Source organism: Callithrix jacchus, chromosome 15 (assembly GCF_049354715.1).
Source record: "Callithrix jacchus isolate 240 chromosome 15, calJac240_pri, whole genome shotgun sequence".
NCBI classification, from domain to species: Eukaryota; Metazoa; Chordata; class Mammalia; order Primates; family Cebidae; genus Callithrix; species Callithrix jacchus.
Window position 1 is genome coordinate 21,093,190 of NC_133516.1, and position 25,040 is coordinate 21,118,229.

The window sequence follows — 25,040 nt, forward strand, 5'->3', positions numbered from 1 at the left end:
CCCCCTGAAATGTACCAGCACACTCAAACACAGTCTGCTCTTTTCAGATATTTTGCAGCTTGGCATTTCTAATTCTTTTCTCCTTAGTGGAAGTCTGTATTAGTAAAGATGAAGCTGAAAGGAAGTTTGGAATTTTTCTAATTTGAATTTCATCATTTTATAAAAGGAAACCAATCTTGATGCTGATTCTGTTCTCTTAACTTGAAGCCAAGTAGCAAAGGGGTCACAGCGTCTCATCAATTTAACTTATATTCAACATGAACAGAATCTGACCATTTTCCCTAATAGAATCAGCATGCAAATTTCCAGCATTCAATTTTGAAAAGCTGTATTTAAAACTACTGTGTGGGAGAGCAGAACAATATGTGAAGGAGATATTATGCTAGAGACAACGAGGTTTAGTTTCTGACACATATAGTCTTTTTTCGAGCAAAAGCAAAAATTTATAAAGTGTATCTTATAATTGTTCATAAACAGGTCAGTGAAACTATAAGCATATTTTTGCCTGTATTCCCAACTTCCATATATATCTTTAATGTAAATCAGCTATAAATGAGCTAGTCAAGGTAGAAAGAAAAAGAGGTTAATGTGAAGTTGACAAAATAGGATATTTGGTATTTAATTACACGATAGACACTGAAATAATTATGTAATTCATGTAATCTTTTAGCTAACACTTAAATTCTGTCCATGTTCTTGTTGGTTAATGATAGAGATTAATAAACAGTTTTTGTAGTCAAAGAGTTTGCCATACTGAGAGGTATATGATTGAGTGATAATTCCTCCTTATTGAATAAGAATCAGGACCAAGGGGAACTTCCTGAGAGAGGCTTTGTTGACCTTTGAAGAATGTGTAGGAACTTGGAGTAAAATGAAGAGAGGGAAAGGAAGGGAAAGAAAAGGAAAAAAATAAATAGAACAGATGGAAGAAAAAAGAAGAGAAAGCTTAAAAAAGAAAGCAAAGGAAGGTGAAGAAAGGAAGGAAAAAGGAAGGGAAGGGAAAGGGAAGGAAGAATAGTAAATTGCCCTCAACATGGAGGGGTCAGCTGTGGTTATCATATCATGGAAATAAGTTGTAGCAGATCTATGCATCAGGAAATGAGAAATGAAAGACAAGTGAGGTTTAGAAAGTGGAGACATTCCGATGAAACAGAGAGCCAGGAAATTTTCCTAAGAAGAGTAGTGTCCTCATGTATTTATTCATCTAATGAGTTATTAGATGAATCTAAAAATCAATTTATAATATTCTAATAATTTCATAATCATGTGATTTGAGGAATTAAATCGAGAATTCAAAGAGATACTAGTGAGACAGCCTGAACTAAAAGATGACCCAATGGCAGGAATTCTAAGCACAGGATGTCCATACTCTTTGCTCCCTAAAACCCAGCACATTTCAGAGAATGTTATTCTGTCCTCTTTACAGGTTAAAGTGGGATTACAGATTCAAACTATGCATGTTTTTGTGTTTCAATTTTCAGGTCGCTTTCGGGACGTTGTATTTAACCTCCAATTAGAGAATGCCGCCACTAGGTGGCGGGGTGGTGACTTGGTTCCAGAAGGCTACAGTTGGTGGGGCCAAGAAAGGGAAGGTTACAGGATCCCATGCTTCTTATATCTGGTTCATTTTTCTCTCAAAAACTGCAGTGGACAGTTGAGAAATAAGCTTCAAGAAAAAGTTTTTAGAAACTGTGTCATATGAGACCTGGATGACATCACATTTTCTGAGAAATACAATAAGACAAATGAAAACTCAGAGCTTTGATGCCAGACACTGAGTTTCCATATTGGCCGTGCCATTTATTAGTTGAATGAAAAGCAGAAAGATCCTTCACATTTAACACTTGACTCGTCATACTTATTTCACAAGTTTGTTGGAAGACAAATAAAGCCATGTGGTGCAATGTGCTTTGAAAAGAACATGGGTAATCACCTAGATATGATCCACAAACATGCCTGATCTAATCACAAGAAGTTTTCCAAGTTCACAACATTTTGCATAGACTTTCGTATGAAAAGTTGAAGTTCAGGCAACACTGCATCTTCACTCTTCTCTCTAAGAATTGGTTGGAGTTCTATTACCTACGTTCCCCTGCCTGCACGTGAGTGCACTAACACCAACTAAGGGGACACTTGCCTGGGACTCTGGCACATCAATGTCAAAGAACTATGTGACTATTTTCACATCAACCAGAAGCCTGTAGGCTTTCTCAGCCTCAGTTTCATGGTATCTGCGGTCCTCTCTGAGCCATCTAAAAGGGGCTGCTTTGATTTCCTTTGTTCCCTCTTCCTTTATTTCTCATACTTGAAAGAATCCACTGAAGAAAGACAATATTAATTGGATAATCTAATGGAGTCATACCCTCTCCTGTGACATAAGCATGCTTTTGAATCCCAAAATGACAGGGAAATTTGACCTGTTCAAACAGAAATTAGCTGGTGACTGAATGCATTTATCCATTAAGATTAAAAAACTGTAAAGTTTACCCACCTCTGTCCTCCTTTGCCCTCTGTTACAAACTAAATTGTGTTTTCTACCCACCCCCACATTTTTATGTTGAAGCCCTATCCTCCCAGTACATCAGAATGTGGCTGTACTTGGAAACAGGACCTTTAGATTAAGTGAAATGAGCTTTAAGAGTGAGCTCCTTCCAAGCTGACTAGTGTCTTTATCAGAAGAGGAAACTTGGACACGCACAGAAACACCAGGCATGGTGTACACAGAGAAGAGCCGTGTGAAGACCCAACAAGAGTGGAGCTATCTAGAAGCCACAGAGAACGGTCTGAGCAGAAACCAACACTGCCACTTTGGTCTTGAACTTCCAAGATCTCCATAATCTAGAAAATCAATTTCTGTTGTTTAAGTCATTCTGTCTGTGGTACTCTGTTATGACAGCCCTAGCAAACTAATATACCCACCAAAGAGGATTCTGGTTTGGCTACCCATCCTCTCCCATTCCTCTTTCCTTCAAGCAGGACATTTCAAGAACTTTTGTGTTTGACACTCAGGAGCACGCGGGGAGTGAGGGAAAGACTGTGAAACAATGAAGGTCAAGGAGGAGTTTTCCATTTTTTAATGGATCAGTACAGACTGAAAAAAGCATGGAAACACTTAAGTTATGGTACATAGTTTACAAAAGCTAAAGAAATAATTTTTAAAAAAGAAGTCATAAGAAACATAAAAAATTTATTTTGAAATTATGTTGCGTAGACTTTGCACTTTAATAGAATTTCTCTAGGATAAAATACAATAGTCAAAGCTTTATAGTTATTATACAACAATACATCTTTCCATAACAAGCATACCAAAAAAAAACACCTTTTACAAGTTGCAAATGGTATGAAGTTTTATGTTTCAAAAATCCCTTGTGTTTCAAAAACTATTTTAAAGGGCAAGTGATTAATTCATTAAAAATATTTTTGAAGCATCCACATTTTAAAAGAAGATTTAATGGATTCTTTAAGAGCTACAATATTCTTTTTACATAAACCAACTATATTTTGATAACTAAAATCTGACAATCTCTAAGCCCAATACTCTTTTTGAGATATTCTTTATGAATCTCAATAGGTCAATATCTCCCTCATGAAAAGAATCAGAATACAAACAATGCGATAATGCTAGTGAAATGTTCTTTCAAATTATAAAGTATCATATATGTGCAAAGGATTACTATTTATGCTCCTTATCTGAAAAATGATGACTTCTTTAAAAGGCATTCATCATTTCTGCCAATTTCTTCATGCTATAATAAGCGTGAGCCTAAAAGAAAGCAAAGTAGATCTTGTATAATTAGACAAGATATTGTAATGACACCTCTGTAATTTTTCTTGAAGGTACATTTTTCTCATCAGTACTTTTAGTATTGGTGACTACCCTGACATAATATAGAGAAGTATTTCCGTAAGTAAAATAATGAAGTTCTACAAAACTGTGAGAACATCTGAAAGATCAGTTGGTGGCCAGGGGTCAGGGGAAGTCAGGATGAATGCATGAGAAAGAAGATGTTTAGGACAGGGAAACTACTCTGTGTGAAACTATAATTGCCAATACACGTCATTATACATTTGTCCACATTCACGGAATGTAAAACACCAACAATGAACCCTCATGTATACTGTTGACCTTGGGTGATAATTATATGTCAATGCGGGGTCATAAATTGTAACTTGGCACATAAATTGTAACTTGTAAATTGGCACATAAAAATGTGCCACTAATGTGGATGATGGTGATAATGGGGAGGCTGTGCATGCGTGTTTGAGGGAGTATATGGGATAACTTTGTAACTTTGTCTCAATTTTTCTGTGAGCCTAAAACTGCTCTAAAAACGATCTTTAAAAACCTAATTTACAAAACCCTAAACAAATAGCGGGGATACAGAGAGATACACAGAGTAGGGGAAAGGTTCCCCAGAAAATAAGACAATTACATTAAATAATTTTTAGGTTTGTTTTATGTGTTTGTCACATAGGCATAGGATAACACTGTGTGCCTTTAAACAATGAGAAACAACAGTGGTAAGGTTTGGTGTTCTGGCGTAAACCTTCAGGATAAACCCAGAGAAAGCATTCTTCAATCTCCGTGGATCCAAAAACTTTAACATGCTAAATGAAGATCTGTAGTAATTAGAGCTGGAAGCTTGCTCTCCTAACTTTCACTTAATGGAGAAAGAATAAAATTATTCCTAGTTTCATACAAGTAATTTCAACTTCTTTCTTACAAGTTGAGCAAAATGAAACTACTTAGCTATTGATTAGGAACTTTTTGGTAGAAAGGGAATTTATCTTTCTCTCATTGTCTTTTATGCTTATAAAAATTTATAATTATTTTATTTTATTCAAAATATATATACACACATTTACACAAACACTTTTCACAGAAGAAAATTCATATTTCATTTTGTTCAAATCATGTATGCATAATTATATATAATTATATAATTATATATTAATTATATATAAACTCACACATGTGGGGGCAGGAAACAAGACAGATCTCACTTCAAAGACATTTTGAATATAATTAGTAATAACTTTTTTTTCTTCTCTACACTTTTGTTATGCATTCTTTCCCTGAAAGAAGTGTCTTCAATTTTATATTGTTGTATTCAGCGCAGGTTCAACGGGTATTTAAATCTCTAGAGGTTTTTTATTCACATAATATATCAGTGTGTCCATACTATATCATTGTGTAAATACAGCATTGAGATGTTTGTCATTTTAAATAGGAATTATTTTGTATCGTGAACTGTCAATAAAAATGAAATTAATGACAATATATAATCATTTAAGTAGCAGTGTCAAGAATACATTTAGCACCTATACTGAGTGAAATTTTGTTGTTGTAATCATCTTTTTGGGAGATAGGAAGAACACAGAGCGGGACAGGATTTGATCCAGGTAGACCAGAAGTTGGGTCTTGATGGTCTGGGTTCTCAAGCCTCACTTCTTTCAGAGATCAGAAAAAGTTTGTATTCTTAAATATTCTAAATATTTTAACTATTCCCATGATATGTCTTGACTTACTTCCTGATCTCGCTTGCCTTGCTCTAGATATGTTCTGGATTGCCAATGTCCCTGTTAAAATATGTCTCCAATAAATGAATGTCAACTTTAGATATAACTTGATCTTAGATGACAGAGAATAACTTTAACTCTTACGCTTTGGATATGATACTGCCACGATCACTCCATTGCTGCCTCGAACTCTGACACTGGACTCCATGGAATACTCAGAAGGGTGATCATTTTCTTCTAAAGGTAATAAAGGACCCACTCCCCAGCAGTGAAACAAGTTTCTTTTCTTTTTAAGTAGGTTCTCATGATCCGCTTCCTTTATCAGCAGCCCTAACATTATAATGATCTTATTTGACGTTTTCTTAGCAAACATACCTCTTCTCTTGAAGATTAATGATAAGAGTTTCCTTGGTTAAAATTGAGTATCATTTCCAGAATACATTCTATAGTCTCACCCTATGACATCTTCCATTTTCAACATAACTGGTCAATAACATGAATCTACCTATCTTGGAATGATTCCCCAATCCTTACTGAAACACTTTTAAATACTAGAAAGTAGCCACTGTCTTCTTTTTTTTTTTTAAGACATTTTTATTCTAAATGCATTACAATTCATATACGTACCATCAGTGTGACTCTCAGAAATACTTCTGGCCTGTCCTACAAAGCAATTACAGTCAGCTCATCTTCATGTGTGAGTTTGACTGTGAATAAATGGCTATCTCAACCTCTCTTTCTACCAGATGGTATGTACTGGGCCAGCAGGTATGTGTAATATGTAGAAAAATAAGGGCAGCATTTTTTTCTAGCTAAAACAGCATCACTTCTCCAACTCATACAGCCCTGTATTTCTAATCCTAACATAACTGTTTAAAAATAAATCTGAGAGTTTTTAAATGTAGGCACTTTTTTAATAAAATGTACATCTTTCTATTACTTCAAGAAGCTGATTTATATTAAGCAGAAATCCATTCGAATAGGTCAGATATTTGTAAAATGTATGAAAAGAGATTTAGCTCATTATGCTTACCTTGTGGTCTGCCCAAATTGTTAAAGCTTGTACTTCAAAGTGTGCTGAGCCTCTTTGGCATACTGACCCAGAGATTAGTATTTTCTCATCCAGTGCAAGGATAATGCATGCCTGGAGGAATCAGGTGGAAACTAAAATCACTGAATCAGGCTCAGTGAGAGCTAGAAAATTCCAGAGATTCTCATTTCTCCACTTATAAAATGAAAGTGTAGCTTAGAGTCTAATTGACACTGATAATACCATAGAGCTATGCATTCATATTACTCGGGATGAAATTTTCATTCACAGCGCTAAACATCAGGGTATTTCCACATGGGCTTATTTTCATACATTTAGATGTTTAACAACCTAAAAATAAAATAGTGTATATCTGGTAGAATTTTTCTTTCTATCCATAACCATCATATTGATGTATTCAGAGTGCATCCATTTTTCCTGAGGGTATACTCATAGAAATGTATCTTTTTTAACAGTCTAAAAACCAACACTATATTTGAAACATTGTGGTGTCTTTATTCACTCTCCCTAACTGTAATGTGAGACTTTTTAAGTGCATGTTTTTTAGTAAGAAACTTGATCGTTTATATAACATTTGTCAGATTTCTCACCAATAAAAATTTAAAATACAGTGCAACCAATATTAAATTTTAAGGTTTAATTAATTCGCCTTGCAAGGATTTACAAGATACCTGCTTTGGATGAGATATCGTGCAAATGACTGCAGTAAAAGAAGGATTCTGACGGACTTTGTCCCCACGTCGTTTACAGTTTAATGGAGAAAAGCATCCCTACCAAGTATTCTGTCTCCCGTTGTGGTTGTCTTGGAGTCAGAACTAGGACACAGGTTGGAAGTCCCATAAATAAACAGTAGGGCCCACCAATTGCTTACCTCTTTCAAGAAAGGCATCTTGAACCATCGTTTTGAAGTGGGAACAAAACAAAATTATTTTTCATAAGGGTTTCATTTAAACTAAAGTAGTTATCATTTAAATGGTCAAAGAGAAAAGTCAGAGTCCATCAATTTTTGTTACAAATATTTATAATGACAGATACAATTATATGTATTTATCATGTACAACATGATGTTTTGAAGTACAGTCATGCACCTCAAAAAAAGAACAGACCACATGTGCAAGTGGTGGTCCAGTAAGATTGTAACACTATAGTTTTTACTGTACCTTTTATATGTTTAGATAAACAAACACTTACCATCATGTTACAATTGCTTACATTATTCAACAAATGTACAGGTTTGTAGCCTAGCAGCAATAGATGGTACCACATAGTGTAGGTGTAGAGTAAGCCATTCCATCTAAGTTTCTGTAAGACTCTACAGTACTCACACAACAGTGAACCTGCAATGATGACAAATTTCCCAGCGTGTATCACCATTGTAAGCAATGTATAACTATATATACACACACATATTTCACACTATATAAATACACACACACACACACACAGTGAAATGATGAAATATACCTAAGTAACAAATGTATTGTTATCACCTAGTTAACATTTTTGTGGTAAGACCACTTATCATTCACTTTGCATTTTTCAAGAGTACAATATATCTTCATTAACTACAGTCACCGAACCATACAATAGATCTCTTGAACTTACTCCTCCATTCGAACTGTATTACATATCCTTTGGGCAACATCTCTCCATTCCCTCCTTCCCCCGACCACCCAGCCTTTGGGAACTATTATTCTATATTCTAGTTCTATGAGGTTAGATTTTATACATTCTACAAGAGTGAGGTCATGCGGTATTTGTTTTTCTGTGTCTAGCTTATTTCACTTAATGTAATAACCTCTAGTTTCATCCATGATTTCAAAGATATCTGCACTCTCATGTTTACTGCAGCGCTATTCACAATAACCAAACAATGGGAGCAGTCTAAGTGTTCCTCAATGTATGAATGAAAAGAGAGTCCATCAGTTTTAAAAGACACAAAAGGCCATTCCAAATATTACTTAGAGAGGTGAAATGCCACTTTTCCTTTTTTAGCCAATACTTAGAGCTTATTATACAAGAATATTTGATGGGGCAGTAGAGCTTTTTAATTGCCTGAGAGACGAAAAATTTTCATCTATCCCATAACGCTGTTTAGCCACATGTTTGGCTGTTAATAATGTAAAATGCAGATAAAATTAATAACTAAAACATTCTAGGGCATACATGTCTAGTTTTCCTTCAAAAATAACTCTAAATGTGAACCATCAAGGCAGACTTGACAGCATTTTATACTATTCTATCCCACCGTTTAAATCTATTTAGTTTTTGTGTGTGACAATTTGACAGTCTTGAACATACGAAGATACAGGGTAAAATTACAGATTCATTTTGCAGAGACCATATTTGCAAAGGCAAGTATTATTTTTAGCAAGAAATCAACTAAGCAGTAGAGAAAATAACTTAATATGACAGTGGACAGAAAACCAGTATCTACTTACTAGACCCTTGAAGAATGAGATCAGTTATGAGATGCTTGAGGTTTCTGTTTTTGTTAGATAAGATGTGCAATTACCAGAAATCTAAGGAAAGGTAACAGCCCACTCAGAAATTTCCCATAGACTTGATTATCTAAAAGTAATAATGGATTACCGTTCCTGTTGATTGCTTAGATTTGGCCAACCACAATCTCTGCTTTGACAGTACATATGTAATTTTCTATAAGTCTTTCTAGGAAATCCTAGTATGAAGAAAAATGTGTTTTTAGTAATTTTTGTTTTAAATTCTGTATTATTCTCAGTGCCTATATAAAATTCAATAGACAGTTACTATGAACTTCTTTTTCTTTTTATTATACCTTAAGTTCTGGGGTACATGTGCAGATCGTGCAGGTTTGTTACATAGGTATACACGTGCCATGGTGGTGGTTTGTTGCATTCATTGCCCTGTCATCTACATTAGGTATTTTTCTTAATGCTATCCCTCCCCAATCCCCCAACCTCCTGTTATTCCTCCCCTAGCTCCCCACCCCCTAGCCCCTGGTGTGTGATGTTCCCCTCCCTGTGTCTGTGTGTTCTCACTGTTCAACACCCACTTATGACTGAAAACATACAGTGTTTGGTTTTCTGTTATTGCGTTAGTTTGCTGAGAATGATGGTTTCCAGTTTCATCCATGTCCCTGAAAAGGACATGAAGTCATCCTTTTTTATGGCTGCATTGTATTCCATGGTGTATATGTGCCACATTTTCTTTATCCACTCTATCATTGATGGGCATTTGGGTTGGTTCCAAGTCTTTGCTATTGTGAACAGTGTGCCACAATAAACATACATGTGCCTGTGTTTTAATAATAGAATGATTTATAATCCTTTGGTTATATACCCAGTAATGGGATTGCTGGGTGAAATGGTATTTCTATTTCTAGATCCTTGAGGAATTGCGACACTGTCTTCCACAATGGTTGAACTAATTTATGATCAGACAATCAGTTTTAAATATTTACCATGTGTCCTTCTGTACTAATTTTTAAAGATGTTTAATATTCAGTGTGAGGTTTTTATATGGGGGATTAAACAAAGTCTGCATTATATGAAATTTAATTTTGAAGGTAATGACATTTGAAAATTGTTATACTTCCTTTCTTGTCTAGCTTTTATAAAATGATCTGGAGTAAGTACCATAAAGATCATAAGGACCCTGTAAGTCACTGCATTTGAAACAGTGATGGGAAATGTGTCGCTTTCACATTTCCATGCTGTTCAAGGGGCCCCTGTAGTGCCTGAACTCACCAGTGAGGTAACAGAATAAAGGTGTTCATAGAAGGAAGAATAGTGACGGTCTTTACAAAGTCCTCTGAGGGTCCCAAGTGCCAACTTACAAAGCTAACTTTTTTTTCACCTTCTCTGTCACAATATCAACAAATTTGCTGTCAACAAATCTCTCAACTTTATAGTTTTGTACAAATTTTGAATAAAAGACCCCAGAGAATACAGAACAATCAAGCCATTCTAAAGGTAGAGAGCTAAGTATTTTATATTCTGGTTTAAAAAAATATATGATAAGCAAATGAATCACATAAAGAGGATCAGGAGAGAATGTTTAACTTTTCATGACCAAAATGTTTTCAGGCACTTGGAAATTAGAAGCAAATGTTCACTGATGGTATTAGGGAATTAATGGCCTTTAAAACTGACAATATTTTTTTCATTACTTTAGTTAATATCTGTTTTCTAATCTTTAACCTGAGTAAACAAGTATCTGCACATTAGACTGAAAAACGAAAACCACTGAGCAACTGAAAAAAAAAACTAAAATCCGTAAAATAATGAACAATAAATTTGTAAACGCTAAAACATTACCTTTCATGACGTCACTTACATCAGCCATGAAAAAGGAGTGAGAGAAAGATGTGGCCAAGATAATTCCTATATCTGTTCTCTAGGTATAAGTGTCTATGAGTCTAAAATAGAATGCTGAGGATATCAGAAAAAAAGATTCAGTGAAAATTAGGATTTGGGGAGTACAAAAATGCTTACCAATCTGATCTTCTCCAAATTCCAGAAACTTACAATTACCAATATCATGACCCAACTGGTTAGAAATATGTAAGCAACTAAGGAATGTTTTGAGAAGTCCTATTTATTATAACGAAAAGGTAAACAAGGTCAACATGCTAGTGTCCACCGTCAAAGGGAAATTTCATGTTGTTTACTCAGCTTCTCTTTGGATACTTCCAGAGATACATCTCTTACCGGGTCTTAAGGTAGTTTCTTCATTACTGGGCAGGAGTTCATTAACAGACCATCTCTTATATATATATATATAAGACCAAACTTATATAACCTTTTCATTCTGGAAAATTTTACACACACGTTGTTTAGGTTAATCAGAATAAAAAAAGATTATCCGAATAATCTTTAGTAGTAAGCTAATTTAGCTCTTCCCAGCACAGTTTCAAGGAAGACAGGTGGAAGATGTGTAAACAAATGAGAAGGAGCCGAAGTCAGTAACAATACTAACTACAGTGGCACATGCTGATATGTCACTTCATCTCTCTTGGCCTCACTTATTTGTAAAATGGGCCAAGGGGAGAAAAGGGATGAGATAATCTCTAAGATCTGTTCTATGTCTAAGAGCCTATGAGCCTAAAACAGAATACTAACAAGACTGAACAGGAAAACTGAGTAGTAAGTGTATTGAGTAGTGCTCCTGCTCAATCTTTATCTAAACCTCCCTAACATTTCACTCATGGATAGCATTTCATGTAAGACATACATCATACCAGTTCAGATCCGATGTCCTCTGTATCTGAGAGTGCTCACTTTCTTGAGAGGGAAGGAGGTGAGTAGGACAAAGAAACAGCACTGTCTGCAAATACCAAGTAGCTTAATGAAGACAGCTAACAAATGGAGGCCAAATGTATATGTGGCCTTATTTCACAAGCAGGCCAAGAAATACAGAAAGCTTACCTAAGCCTTGTTTGCTTTGAGAGCCAGTGCATGAAGTTTAGGAATAAAGAAAAATTATTTGGCCATCTGAGAAAAGCTAAATCTTGTAAGTGGGTATTAAAAGATGCAATAAACAACATTCCTTGCCAATCTGAAAAGGCAAAAAATAAAAAGATAGTCTGTTTATGAGATCTACCTGCCCCCTCCTCCTCCCACTCTGAAAACAGTAAAGATGAAAGTGGTTGTATCATACACTACTCTTATGCCAGTTCAAGAATAAAACCATCACAATTCAGATGGAATACAGGGTATTTTCTAGGTTCATGACCAGAATGATTCATATATCAAAGGCCAATCATATACATGTACTTGCTCAGGGATTATCAAGTCAATTTCTTTGAGATGAAAGGTATTTCTCCCTGACTTATGGAAACAGAACAATGCTAAAGAGGTCAATCAAAAAAGCAATAGAAAGGCCTGGTATAGTGGCTCACGCCTGTAATCCCAGTACTTTCGGAGGTTGATATGGGTGGATTGCCTGAGCTCAGGAGTTTGTGACCAGCCTGGGCAACATGGTGAAACCCCATCTCTACTAAAATGCACACATACAGAAAAATTGGCTGGGCAGGGCGGCATGCGCCTGTAGTCCCAGATACTCGGGAGGCTAAGGCAGGAGAATTGCTTGAACCCAGTAGGTGGAGGTTGCAGTGAGCTGAGATTATGCCACCGCACTCCAGCCTGGGTGACAGAGGGAGACTCTGTCTCAAAACAAAACAACAAAAATAGAAATTACTCATGTTTGGGAACATGAAGATATTAAAATCAAAATGAAAATGAGAATGCCAATAAAACAGGAATAAAAACACTCGCTATGTGCTGTTTTTCCTTCTCTCAAGATTAAACCAGAAAAACACTAGATCCAAGAGATAACATGTAATACACTAATTAAGAAACTTTGACATAGGAAGCCAAATATACTCCCACCTTGTTTCCCTTCTACGTGTACACTAATTACTGAAGCGTCTTCACATGCCAGCGATTATCAAAGCCTCAAAGCGTAGACTGCAGTGTCACTGGATGCTTGGTGAGGTAGACCAAACTCTATCAGTAGTATTTTGCCACATGATCCTGGACAAGACATGCTTGCCCTCTCTCATGGTCATTAAAATGGGAGAGGGAATGGGGACAACAAGATTCTATTTTGACCTTTTACCATAGATTTAGTTGTCTCTAGCAAGGATGCACCTTTAGTTTATGGATGTCCCAAAGTGGTTGTGTATTTTATATTATTTGTCAGAAGATTAGTAATAGGTTCCCATTAGAACCAGAAGAAACAGGCTTTTGTGTTTAAAAAAAAAAAATGAGTGAGTAGGCTACGTCAGTATTTTAAGGGATGGTAAAAATATCCTGTTTTGACAGCCAGGTGAAAAAGCTAATAAAAGCACACAAAGTTTTCACAAAGGGGGCACAGCTTCAGATGTCTCCAGATAATCCCTCTGCTAGTTGTGAAAAGTCATCTATGGGGGCCACTGGTATATATCTGCTTACTGAGTTAGCTGGTTAACACTGGATCCTGAGGGAATGAGATGATGTATACACAGGAGTCAAGGTGCTAAGCTGTACTTTATGTTCTCAATGTGTAATTTCCATTGCTTTCTTGACTGATGTCTTCAGCATTGCCCTGTTTTCTAAAGTCAAATTTTGACACATAATGGATGGACAATAGATTTCATTATATGCATGGGTGAATGGAAGTGGAACACAACTGAAATGAAAATATTCAGAAAGGGGCAGGCATGGGCAAAGCTTTATTAAGCAGGTGTGAGTGGACACCTATTCTACATGTCTTTAAAATTCATTTTTATGCATTTAATTAACACTTGCTGTTTTACAAAATGCAATGTCAATGCATGTGATTTGACATTATCCTCACCACATCTCCATCCAGTAAGCACAGAGACTACGGTTTACAGAGTTGATATAGCTTCAATCAGGCCACCTATCTAGTAACCTGCAAAGCTTGAACAGGAACCCAATCTTATATTCATCCCTCTATGTATACCACCACCATCAGCCCATGACTACGGAGACTATTAGCATAGGAACTCATTAAAATCATGTTTACGCTTTTATTAATGTAAAATCATATTTATTTAACTAAATGTCTCATTAGCTTATTGAAGTCATTACTGCCTGTCAGTCAGAGAAAGCAAACGAATGAATATTCCTCACAACAGACGAGCAAGCAGGACTGTAATTAATGACTTTGCTAATAACGGTCCCATGTTTGCGCACATTGATTTTCAGATATGAAATATACACATAAACCTCTGGAGAACAATGTTCTTCTATTTACCAAGAACAAATCAACTAACAGTTATTAACAATACGTTCTTTTAAAGGCTTTATTCCTAATAATGTCTTACATAGTGATGTTGCTTCAATGTGAATTACCTAATTGACTTTGAATAATTTATGCATCCAATTTGCATTTATCTCATTTAGATGACAAAAGTAAATACACCAAAGATTATTTCTATACATAAATATTTAAAGTGGAGGTGGCATTTGAGATGGGATCTTGAAAAAAAGGTAAGACATCCAACAGAAAGTTCCAATGCAGAGGGAATGCAAGCTGAAAAAAACAGCTAAAGAAACAGATTGAGGAAGTGGCACAGTTCCCAAGAACAGAAGTTGGCCCGGTAGCTCTAATGAAAGCATTAGAAGAAAGATCTAAATAGAGTTTTGATGTCAGGCTTTGGAAGGTCATGAGTGCTTTGTCTACATAATAGCAAATATCCAAATAAGCAAAGCCACAGATAACTGCCCAAGAATTTTGTCTCCATTTGTGTTTGGTGTCAGACACAGATTTGCTATGTGCCTGTTCTAATTAACATAGGCAAAAACACTGTTTTTTATTGAAATAAGCACTTTCTGTTTTCATACAACACTGAAGCAAATGCTATTCTGGAAGGTTTTGTTTTTGTTTTTGACAACAGTTTCTTTAACTGAAAGGAAAAAAATCAATAAAATATTTAATTTTGTCTCCTACCTGAATAGTAGCAGAAAGGCCACATTGTTGGAATGTAGTGATGGGAACTCTATTATTCTCCCCATGTGAATTTGGAGCAGCAGGCTCTCTGAACCGTGGGTCCTATCACCAGAAAGTTGAGCATACCACCAATTATTACTTTACTTGCTTAGAGGAATACAAATTATAATGTATATGACAAGGCTTTGCAACTTAAAAAGTACTGTAACATGGTGATCTGCTCTCTATGTGAAGCTGATAAAGACTGAAAAAAATAAGGTTAAAACTTGTGATTATTTTCTCTTTATTTTCTATATTTCTAGGGCTTGCTCCATCAATGAAGAAAAGTGAGAAATATAGCCTTCTAAATAGTGCTTGATGGTAAAAATACAATGCTAAAGTATTTCATTGGCTCAGCTATTTTTGTTTTCGAAAATGTCAGTCTATATATAATATTAGGGGGAAAAGAGTAGTCAAAGGGTTTAGATTTTTTTTAAAACGGTATACTTAAAAGCATTAAATGTATGTGTGTGTGTGTGTGTGTGTGTGTGTGTGTGTGTGTGTGTACATTCACACTAGGTTAAAATAATGTTCTTCTGTAGGCTAGAGGACAGATAGAACTAATTTGGTATTTTCTTTCCTTGTAAGTTGTAGCTTTCATATATATTGCCTTATAATCTGTTTTTTACCTTGATCTAGCTTAATGATACTTCTAAACAAGATCTTCTCTAGTTAAAAGTAATGAGAATTACGTGAAATTGACTAGGGTGGTAAAACTTTATTTTCATTCATTTGTATATACCATTATTGAAAAGTATAAACACAAGCAGGATTTGGAAGGCTATGATAAACCCTTCTGTAAATATCACATCTATATGTCTAAGCACTTGGATACATGTTGCATTTGAAGTAGGTTAGGTGTTTCTGATAAATGAGTCAGCTTACATTCTTATTTTTATTTTTAAAAACAGGGTTTCACTCTGACACCCAGGATGGAGTGCAATGGCACAATCATGGCTCACTGCAGCCTGGACTTCCTGGGCTCAATTAATCCTCCCATCTCAGCCTTCCAAGTAGTTGAGACTATAGATGTGTGCCATTATGCCCAGCTAAAATTTTAAATTTTCTTTTGTAGAAACAGGGTTTTTACTATGTTGCTGAAGCTGGTCTCAACTTCTGACCTCAAGCAGTCCTCCTGCCTTAGACTCCCAAAGTGCTAGAATTACAGGCATGCATCACCATGCCCAGTGATGCCCATGGTGACGCATGCCTGTAATTCTAGCACTTTGGGAGTCTAAGGCAGAAGAATTGCTTTCTTTACTATGATTTCAATTTTAGACATGTCAGGGGCCTCCCTGAATAACTGCACTTTTTATAAATAAAGGCCAGTGGTTCATATGGCCAAAAAGAAGTAATGATTTTAGTCAACTGATTTAAATAATTCATCAAACAGTTAAAAGAAAGCAAATCTGTCAAATTTACTAATTATGGTTGTATGATTTGATCCAACCAATGAGAGATGGGAAATTCCACTTTTCAGTTTGTCTAGACATTCGATGAAGGTCACCCAAAAGCTGAATTGAAAAAACAACCTTGAAAAGGAGTCCATCTAGTCCATATATTTTAGCCCTGCACAAGGCATAGCTGAGTACAAAGACGAAAGAAAATTACATTGTCTTTATCACAGAGCAAACAAGAGTCTCAATATGCAAAGCTGTACAGCAGAACTTTCTCTAATAATGGAAATGGTACACTTCTATACTAATACAGTAGATACATACCACATGTGACTCCTGAGCATTCAAAATGTGATTATTATGACTGAGGAGCTAAATTTTAAATAGCCACATGTGTTGAGTGTCTACTGTATTAGAGAGTGCCACTATGTATTTTAGTCAGCATTTTTCCTGGAGCAAGTGCCACAATCCAGGCAGATAAATATGCTATATTTTAATAACTTGTGAAGTCACATTGCTGCCTTTTATTCAGGTCCCATAATAACAGGATTTCACCTTTAGATTTGCATTGTGAGCCAGGCATAGTTGTTCATGCCTGTAATCCCAGAACTTTGGGAGACCAATGTGGGCAAATCACTTGAGGTCAGGATTTTGAGACTAGTCTGGCCAACACAGTGAGACCCCATCTCTACCAAAAATAGAAAAATTAGCTGGGCATAGTAGCATGTGCCTATAGTCCCAGCTACTTGGGAGGCTGAGGCAGGAGAATCTCTTGAACCCAGGAGGCAGATGTTGCAGTGAGCTAAGATTACACCATTGCACTCCAGCCTGGGCAACAGAGTGAGACTTCATCTCAAATTAAAAAATAATAATAATAATTTGCACTGGGACTGCCCATCACTCATTAGAAGAAGTACCCACAACTTTGCTTCATTATTTCTGCATTTCTCCTCATTAGACTTGGTCACTATTGACTTTCTTCTCTCCAGAGCTTGAACTGCTCAGACCTCCTAATATAAATGTTCCCTAAGCATGTGCAGTGGCAGAAGTATCCTTTATTATCTTTTGGGAGGATAAATTATGACAGCCATTAAAAAATGATTAATCTAATTTAGAAAATCTGTACGTGTAATAGTCTCTAAGTAGATTTTTGTGTGGTCCCAGAATTGTAGCTAAATCCAAGATTAAAATATTCAATCTTAAGCACACCACATTCCAAATAAGCTTCCTAGAATTAGAGCCATATACTCATATAGTACTTACTAAGAGATTAAAGAATTACTGCCAACTACCATATCATATCTTACCCCCAAGTTAACATAAGAAAAGGATGAAAAATGACAGAGTTTTCTGAGACCTAGGTCTTTTGAGAGATGCAGTGTTTCTGAGAACCATCAATTCCCTTCCCTCCTTGTGGGCTAGTTATGGGAAGGGAGAATATCTCTCCTCCCTGAAGCTAAATGAAGAAAGTTTCAAGAATATCATGCATAAAACTGAAGGGCTCAGCAGGAAGAGACTAACATCTTATCCTTGGACTAGATGCTCAATAAATAGTAGTCCTGTTAGAGCAGCTAGAGTGGGGAGTGATTAAGAAGTTCTTGTAAAAATGCGACTTGTGCCACCTGAAGTTTTAGGCCTTTGAGAACATAGAAAATGGTGCCTACTTCTCATGATGAAGAGATTTGGAAATCAGGCTGCCTGCTATAATTGATCATGGGATCGTGGAGGAGGCCTTGAAATGGTGTGGTAAGCACGGAAGCAGATGAGGATGGTGGCTACCCCATTCTAGTTTCTACATCCCCAGAAGGACACAGAAAAAGACCTCTAGATTCCTCATGGCTCTGCTTATTGAAGGTGCAGTTCAAAGAATGGGGTGCTCTACATAGAGGAGGTGTTACTATTATGCACCATTAATGGGGTAATCAGAGACACAGCTTCCTCTCTAAGAGGCTCCTCACCAACAGAGGGTCCCAGGAAGTTGAAGATGACTCCAAGAAAACCATGCATATTGCTAATATGGAGACAATTACATCACCTGAAACTTCAGCAGTAGACAGAACCAGACCAATCCAGAGCAATGCCATAGACATCATTCCACTGTCTTCATGTGCCTATAAGGAGATCTCTGCCTTTCCATCCTTTTCCCTTTCCCTGAAAAACTGAAGGCTCTAGGCCCAGAAGTAGCAACAGAAAAAGGAACCTTAGAGAACCCTCTTCTTTTGCACTCCATCCAACTAAGAATCATAGCTCTAGTCCCCGGAAAGGGAAGATCAGTAGCCTGAAATCAGATATGATATTAAAGTTTTATGCTAAATTGGACCAAGTGGCTAGAGAATAGTAGAATCTACTTAGTACACTGTTAAGCAAGAAAGCGGAATTTGACAAAGTACAGTTAACAGTAGTGACAGGAAGAACAAAACAAAGCACAGTATGTTCATATTTACATTCACCAGGGTGAGACTGCTCAATTGCATAAGATATATGAATGCACTTCTTTGGTTTTGGTTTTTAGTCCAGTTTAACATCACTCAATCTACATTAGTAAATGAGAATTTCCAAACCATATCACACATTTTGAAAAAGACCCACTCCTATTTTTGGGCACTTTTTCAAAAAAGAAAAAAATATATATTTTCAACAAGGTAGGGTAAATGATGGGGACCCTACCTATAAGTTTTATTTCTTCAGAAGTCGCTTTGTTGCCATTGAAACAAACAGTGAGCAAAACGAAGTAACAATTTAACATTTTATTAAAAGCGTGGCTGTATCCAACTCTAAAGCACTGCTCTGGCTCTCAACCCTCCTGGAGGGCTCCTTGGAAGCTTCCCCGATGCTTCCTTCACACTGACCTCAGTAGTGGGAAATCTTATTCTCTGGATGTGAACATAAACTTTAGAGTTAGGCAGAACTCAATTTCACACATTTTTTCATGTATTTCAATAGACATCAGTCATGGTGCTAAGTCCTGAGGAGGAAAGATATTACAAAAAAAAACAACAACAACTAGATTTGGCATCAGACATGGGTTTAATTCAAAGCTGTAGACTTTATTGACAGTCTAGACCTGAGAAAGCTCCTGAGCATCTTTGAATATCCATCCATTCATCAGTGAAATGAAAATAATACTTCCTAATTTTATTGAGAGTCCTTAATGATATATTATTTATAGAGCATATAGTTTCTGGGATTTAGTAAACATCCAAATTATATCAGCCTTCAACATAAAAAGATGATTATGCCATGCCTCCTAAACTTAAAGGCTAGTTATAGAGACAGATAAAGATAATCACAATAAAATGTAATGAGTTATCTCAGATATGAGCAGATTGCCATGGCAATAAAGAGGCAGATGACTGACTTTACTTTGAAAGCTGGGGCAGTGATATTTGAGCTAAGGCTTGCAGATGGAGGGATTCTTCAGGTACAAAAGATGTGGGACATAGAGCAATCCAGGCATAGCCAAAGGCAAATGCAGAGAAGTATGAAATGTTCAGTGTATTTGGAGAGAGGGGAGAAGTGAAGTGTGGCTAGAGCATATGGCATGTAGGGGGAATACCAGGAAGTGTTGCTGGAAGAGTGGTCAGGGCCAAAATGTGAAGGGCTATCAATACATTGCTAAAGGGCTTGGCATTGACCCAGCAGAGGATGAAGATCTACAACAGGGATCCAGCAGAGGTTTTCAGCAGAGCAGTGAAATGAGTGGATTTGTTTTTCAGGAAATATTTCCTTGGCATCAGAGTGGCTGATGAGTTAGTTGAGAGAACCTCGTGTCAAGGCTTACAGCCCAGCTCCTACCTGGGCTCCCTGCCACCATTTCAGACACACTGACGTGGAGGTGCCTGCAGGACATTCAGTGTAAACCACACTCACAACGCTCAGCAGAGGAAAATCCTACTTAGGGCCAGAAAAATTACAGGGTAATTATTTCCCACTGCAGAAACATTTTTTTTTTTTTCTTCACAAAGGGATTCATTTTAGGATCCCAGAGTTCCTTTAAATGGCAAGTTTCTTAGTGCATTTAGCCGTCCCTTTACAGCTCATTAGCTACTTGATAGAGGCGGAGAAAGTCAAGAAAATCTCAAAGATGTACTTTCAAGTATTCTTATTAAAACATCTTCATGGATGAAAATAAAATGTTTGAAGTTATTGCTTTACAGTGAAAAAAGAAATTTGATTTATAAAAGCACTTTGATGTGATTTACAGAAACTAGAAAAAGGAGAATGTCTCTTATGATATGCCATAGAGTGTATTTCACAAATTTCAGTCACAATAGCTCAACACACTGCTGGGAATAAGTGTGACAATCTGAGTAGTCAGGTTAATAGAAATATAGCTGTTGAGTCTCTGAATGAGAACTTCTATTGTCTTTAAGCCTGAATCTCATGCATAGGTTTACCTTAAGTGCTTCTGTCTGCAATTTGTCATCAGATGAACTATGTCCTTTGCTACATTGATTAAAAAACACGTTTTAATTTGGATGTTATATATATACCAAGTTATAAGAGAAAAACTATTTCAATCTCATTATATTGAATTTTCCTGTGAATGCATACTTCACAAAAATACATTGTTAATATCAACAGTCATTTCCAGAATACAAATAAACGTAGAATAATCTCAAATTTAAAACAAACAATAAACACTCTTGGGAACCCTCTTTGAGGAATGCATTCAGAGCATTCTTTGAACTATCTTTACTGGGAACAACTTCTTTGTAGTCAATTTACTTTTTCAAAATAGACAAATTTCAGTTAGAGCCAAATACTTCTCAGCTGCCATGTGACAGGTATCTAATTTAGCTACTACCTATGAGTGTCTCACTGCACAAAGGGTAGTATCAGTGTTCCTTATAGCACCTTTAGCTGAACTAGTTCAGAGAATTCCTTGTTAAGAAAAAAAAAGTGGCAGAAACTGAAAATAGTCTTTCATTATTCATTCTTCTTTTCTAATGGGTTTGATAATAAAACACATCTTTTTATACTCAGCTACATTACTTAATAAATTAGACATTTACCATTCTTATTTGTAGCTATATGGAGTCATCTGACTAAGGCTAATATGATATAAATGAATGCATATTATGGGACTTTCAGAAAAGCTGATTTAAATGAGCTGCTTTGACTTGGAAGAAAACATTTTCTTCTCCCCTACTTCTTCCAGCTGTTGCCACCATTATCATCATCATCATCATCATGGAATGTGGATGTAATGGCTAGAATTCCAGCAGCCATCTTGAATCAAGAGGTGATGAAAACAATCAATGAGGATGAAAAAAAGCAAAAATAGAAACCTGGGTTCCGAGTGTCCTCTGGGAATCCTGTGCTAGTTATAGATTGCAGACCTTCAGATCTCTTTTGTGTAATAGAAATAAGTTTCTCTCTGCTTAAACCACTTTTACTTTGTTTAAAGTGTAGATTAATCTTACCTGACACAGGTTATATCAAAAGACAATGTATTCTTGTCTATGTAAGTTATCAGGATAAACACACCCAAGATGAATTAAGGAGAAATGTTTCATCATTCTGAAATTTTTTAGCTTCACAAATAATGATGCTGCAAATAAGAATGTCCCTTCATATCAGTACAGAATTTTAGATAGAATTTTTTATATCCATGGCTGAATTTAATCTTTGAAGTAATCTGTAATAAAGCAGAAGGATTTCCATTTCCCATACAAACAGATGATGAAATTAGGGCCGAGTGACCTGCCTAAGGTCAAACAACTGTAATTGGTGCAGCCAGAAACCAAACCTTCGTGACTTAAAATGTGTTGGTTTCCTATTGATAACTTGCAGGTTCTACACATGAACATTAGTCACATGTTGTAAGCCATTCATTACCTGACTCACTTACATGTTCCTTAGTTTAAAGAAAAAAAAACAGCTTTCATAGTTGTCCACTGGGCTTGTTTTTGCCATGCTGCAGTTAACAATGACTAGATTTAATTTCCCACTTTAAACAATCTAAAATTATACGACATATGAAACAGTGATTTTCAGATGTTGGAAAACATGCAGTGTACAACAGTGATCTTTGAGAAAAAACAAACAAACACGGTGAGCATTGCCCCAGAAGGAAATGTCTAGACAGCAGCACAGAAAGAAAGAACACAAACAGCCAAGGAGATTCACTGAGTTGAGGAACCAGAAACTGGAGTTCAGGGAGCCAAGAGAGCCAAGATGGCTAGAATTTGGAGTTCAGTGTATCACAGAAAATGAAGAAAATTATTTAGATGAATAGTGACCTGCACAGATGTGACATGAAACTACCCAAGGCTATCGGAGAAAAAAAAAGAAAAAGAAAAAAAACAGTAAAAAAGAAAAAAGCCAGGCAATTCTTGGAGCTCACACAAAGGAGTAGTTCATGTCCCCACAAAGATGGAAAGACCTGGTAATATATGGGGCTTTGGCTGGAGTTCTAAGAAGGGTAGGACTATATTAGTAAACTTCTAGGAAAGCCAACATACAGTGCACAGAAAAGAAATGAAAGAAAGGGACATCGTCACCTAGGATTTTATGAACTTGAACATAAATGACAATTGCAGTACTTCTGCTTGACCCTGGTATTTATCATAGAATTAAATGTCTACATATCGAATATGGCAACGAATAGAGATAAAAGTCTTTACCATCACGAAGCATATATTCTAACAGAGAGTAGAAGAGGGAGACAATAATGTAATACATATTATATTGGAGGAAATAAGTTCTATTAGAATATAAATGGGGGTCCCAAGGTGTTGTGAGTGTAGAAAGAATCTGGCAATTTTAAGAGGTTCAGAAATTCATCAAGGTAGATGAGACCAAAGACCAGTGATGAGGCCAAGGCGGCTGGAGGCAAAGAGAACAACAGGAGAGAAGCCAGAGATGTATTGAGGGGTTAGATCCTGTAAAGCCACTGTAAAGATTTGCCTTTTTGTGAAAACAGGAGAGATTGCAAGGTTGAAAGCAGAGGTATGACACAATCGCTCATATCTTGAAAGGATACCCTTCCTGTTGTTTGGATTAGGCTCGAAATCCTAATTTGGATTTGGATTTGAAGGGTGCAATGGTGGATTCTGACCAATCAGGAGGATATGACAGTACTTCAGAGGAGAAAGACTGAAAGCTTGGATTTGAGAGGAAATTGTGGACAAGGGGAGAAAGGGTCAGATTATGCATATATTTGAAAAAAACAGAGCCATGATCATGTTCAAATATTATATGTGAGCTATAAAAAAAGAGTGGAATCAGGAATGCTTTTGAGACTTGTGGCTTGTTTTTAAGCAACTGAAAGGGTAGAGAGGCCATTAACGACGAAGGAGAACACACTGGACCGAGCATATTAGAGGAGAAGGTCAACTCTGGACACGAAAATCAATGGCAGTTTGCTGTGCGACACCACTGTATACATACATATTTTTGGACATGGAGTTTCACTCTTGCTGCCCAGGCTGGAGTGTAGTGGTGCAATCTTGGCTCACTGCAACCTCCGCCTCCCAGGTTCAAGCTATTCTCCTGCCTCAGCCTCCCGAGTAGCTGGGATTACAAGTGCCCGTTACCATGCCCAGCTAATTTTTTGTATTTTTAGTAATTTTTTGTATTTTAGATATCCTGGTTATCTGAAAGTGTCTCCTACTCTTTTTTTTGAAGCTGATTTTGTAGTCAGTGGGGAGCTCTGGATAAATCAGAATACAAATTGCCCTTTTAAGGGGGAATTTACTACTTTGAAACTCTAAATCCGATAAGACTATTCCAGACATGAATTAAACTCTTTAAATTGATAAACACTCATATCATATTATTTTCTCATTGACAAATATGCATCTCATTTCATTTGCACAGCCATTTTCAGAGTAAATATTATTTTTCCACTGATCACCCAGCTTAGAAGGAGCAGGACTAAGTCTTAGGTCTTAGAGATGGGTTTCACCATGTTAGCCAGGTTGGTCACAAACTCCTAACCTCAGACGATCCACCCACCTCAGCCTCCCAAAATGCTGGGATTACAGGCGTGAGCCGCTGCGCCCGACTGTTAATTTTTTGTAAATATAAAAATATTGTAAGATACTGTTATTTTAACAATAAATTTTAAAGAAAGTAAAAGATCTGCTGCATGGTAGTTTTTATTTATTTTTTATTATTTATTTATTTTTAAATTATACCTTAAGTTCTGGGGTACATGTGCAGAACGTGGTTTGTTACATAGGTATACATGTGTGCATGGTCATTTTTAAATGCTTTAAAAAACACATAACACTAAATAGCTTTCCCTTTTAAATAACATAATAAATCCTACATGACTGTATATTTTAGAAGAAATGAGAAAACACAAAAGTTTAGACTCTTGCTACAGAGTGAAATCTCTCCCACATTAAACACAGAACTGTTAAACAGCCTACAGCGTTCCCCCAAATAGCCCATCGTGCAACTTGGACAACATGTATTTGCCGTTTCACTCGTTTCGCCTAACTTCTTCTTCAAATGCATCCTCTCTGTGCTGCAACGCTGTCATTGACACAGACTTGCACAGCAGGGCCTCCCTTTAAATACTGAAATCTCTGAGAAGTTGACTGCTCTTTGCATCACTTATTTGGCTGCAAACTGCTGAGCTG

At 36.4% G+C, this 25,040-nt stretch overlaps 1 protein-coding gene across 8 annotated transcripts in view; it reads right to left on the reverse strand.

Moving 5' to 3' along the window:
• FGF12 (fibroblast growth factor 12) overlaps positions 1-25,040 on the reverse strand; it is a 584,819-nt gene that overhangs the window by 42,053 nt on the left and 517,726 nt on the right. For 3 of the 8 annotated variants that reach the window (XM_078350516.1, XM_078350515.1, XM_078350514.1), the window contains one exon: positions 15,011-15,112. The exons of the other annotated variants lie outside the window; for them this stretch is intronic. In XM_078350516.1, coding sequence (XP_078206642.1) covers positions 15,011-15,112 — 102 coding nt within the window. The remainder of the gene's footprint in view (positions 1-15,010; positions 15,113-25,040) is intronic. 8 annotated transcript variants of the gene reach the window in all.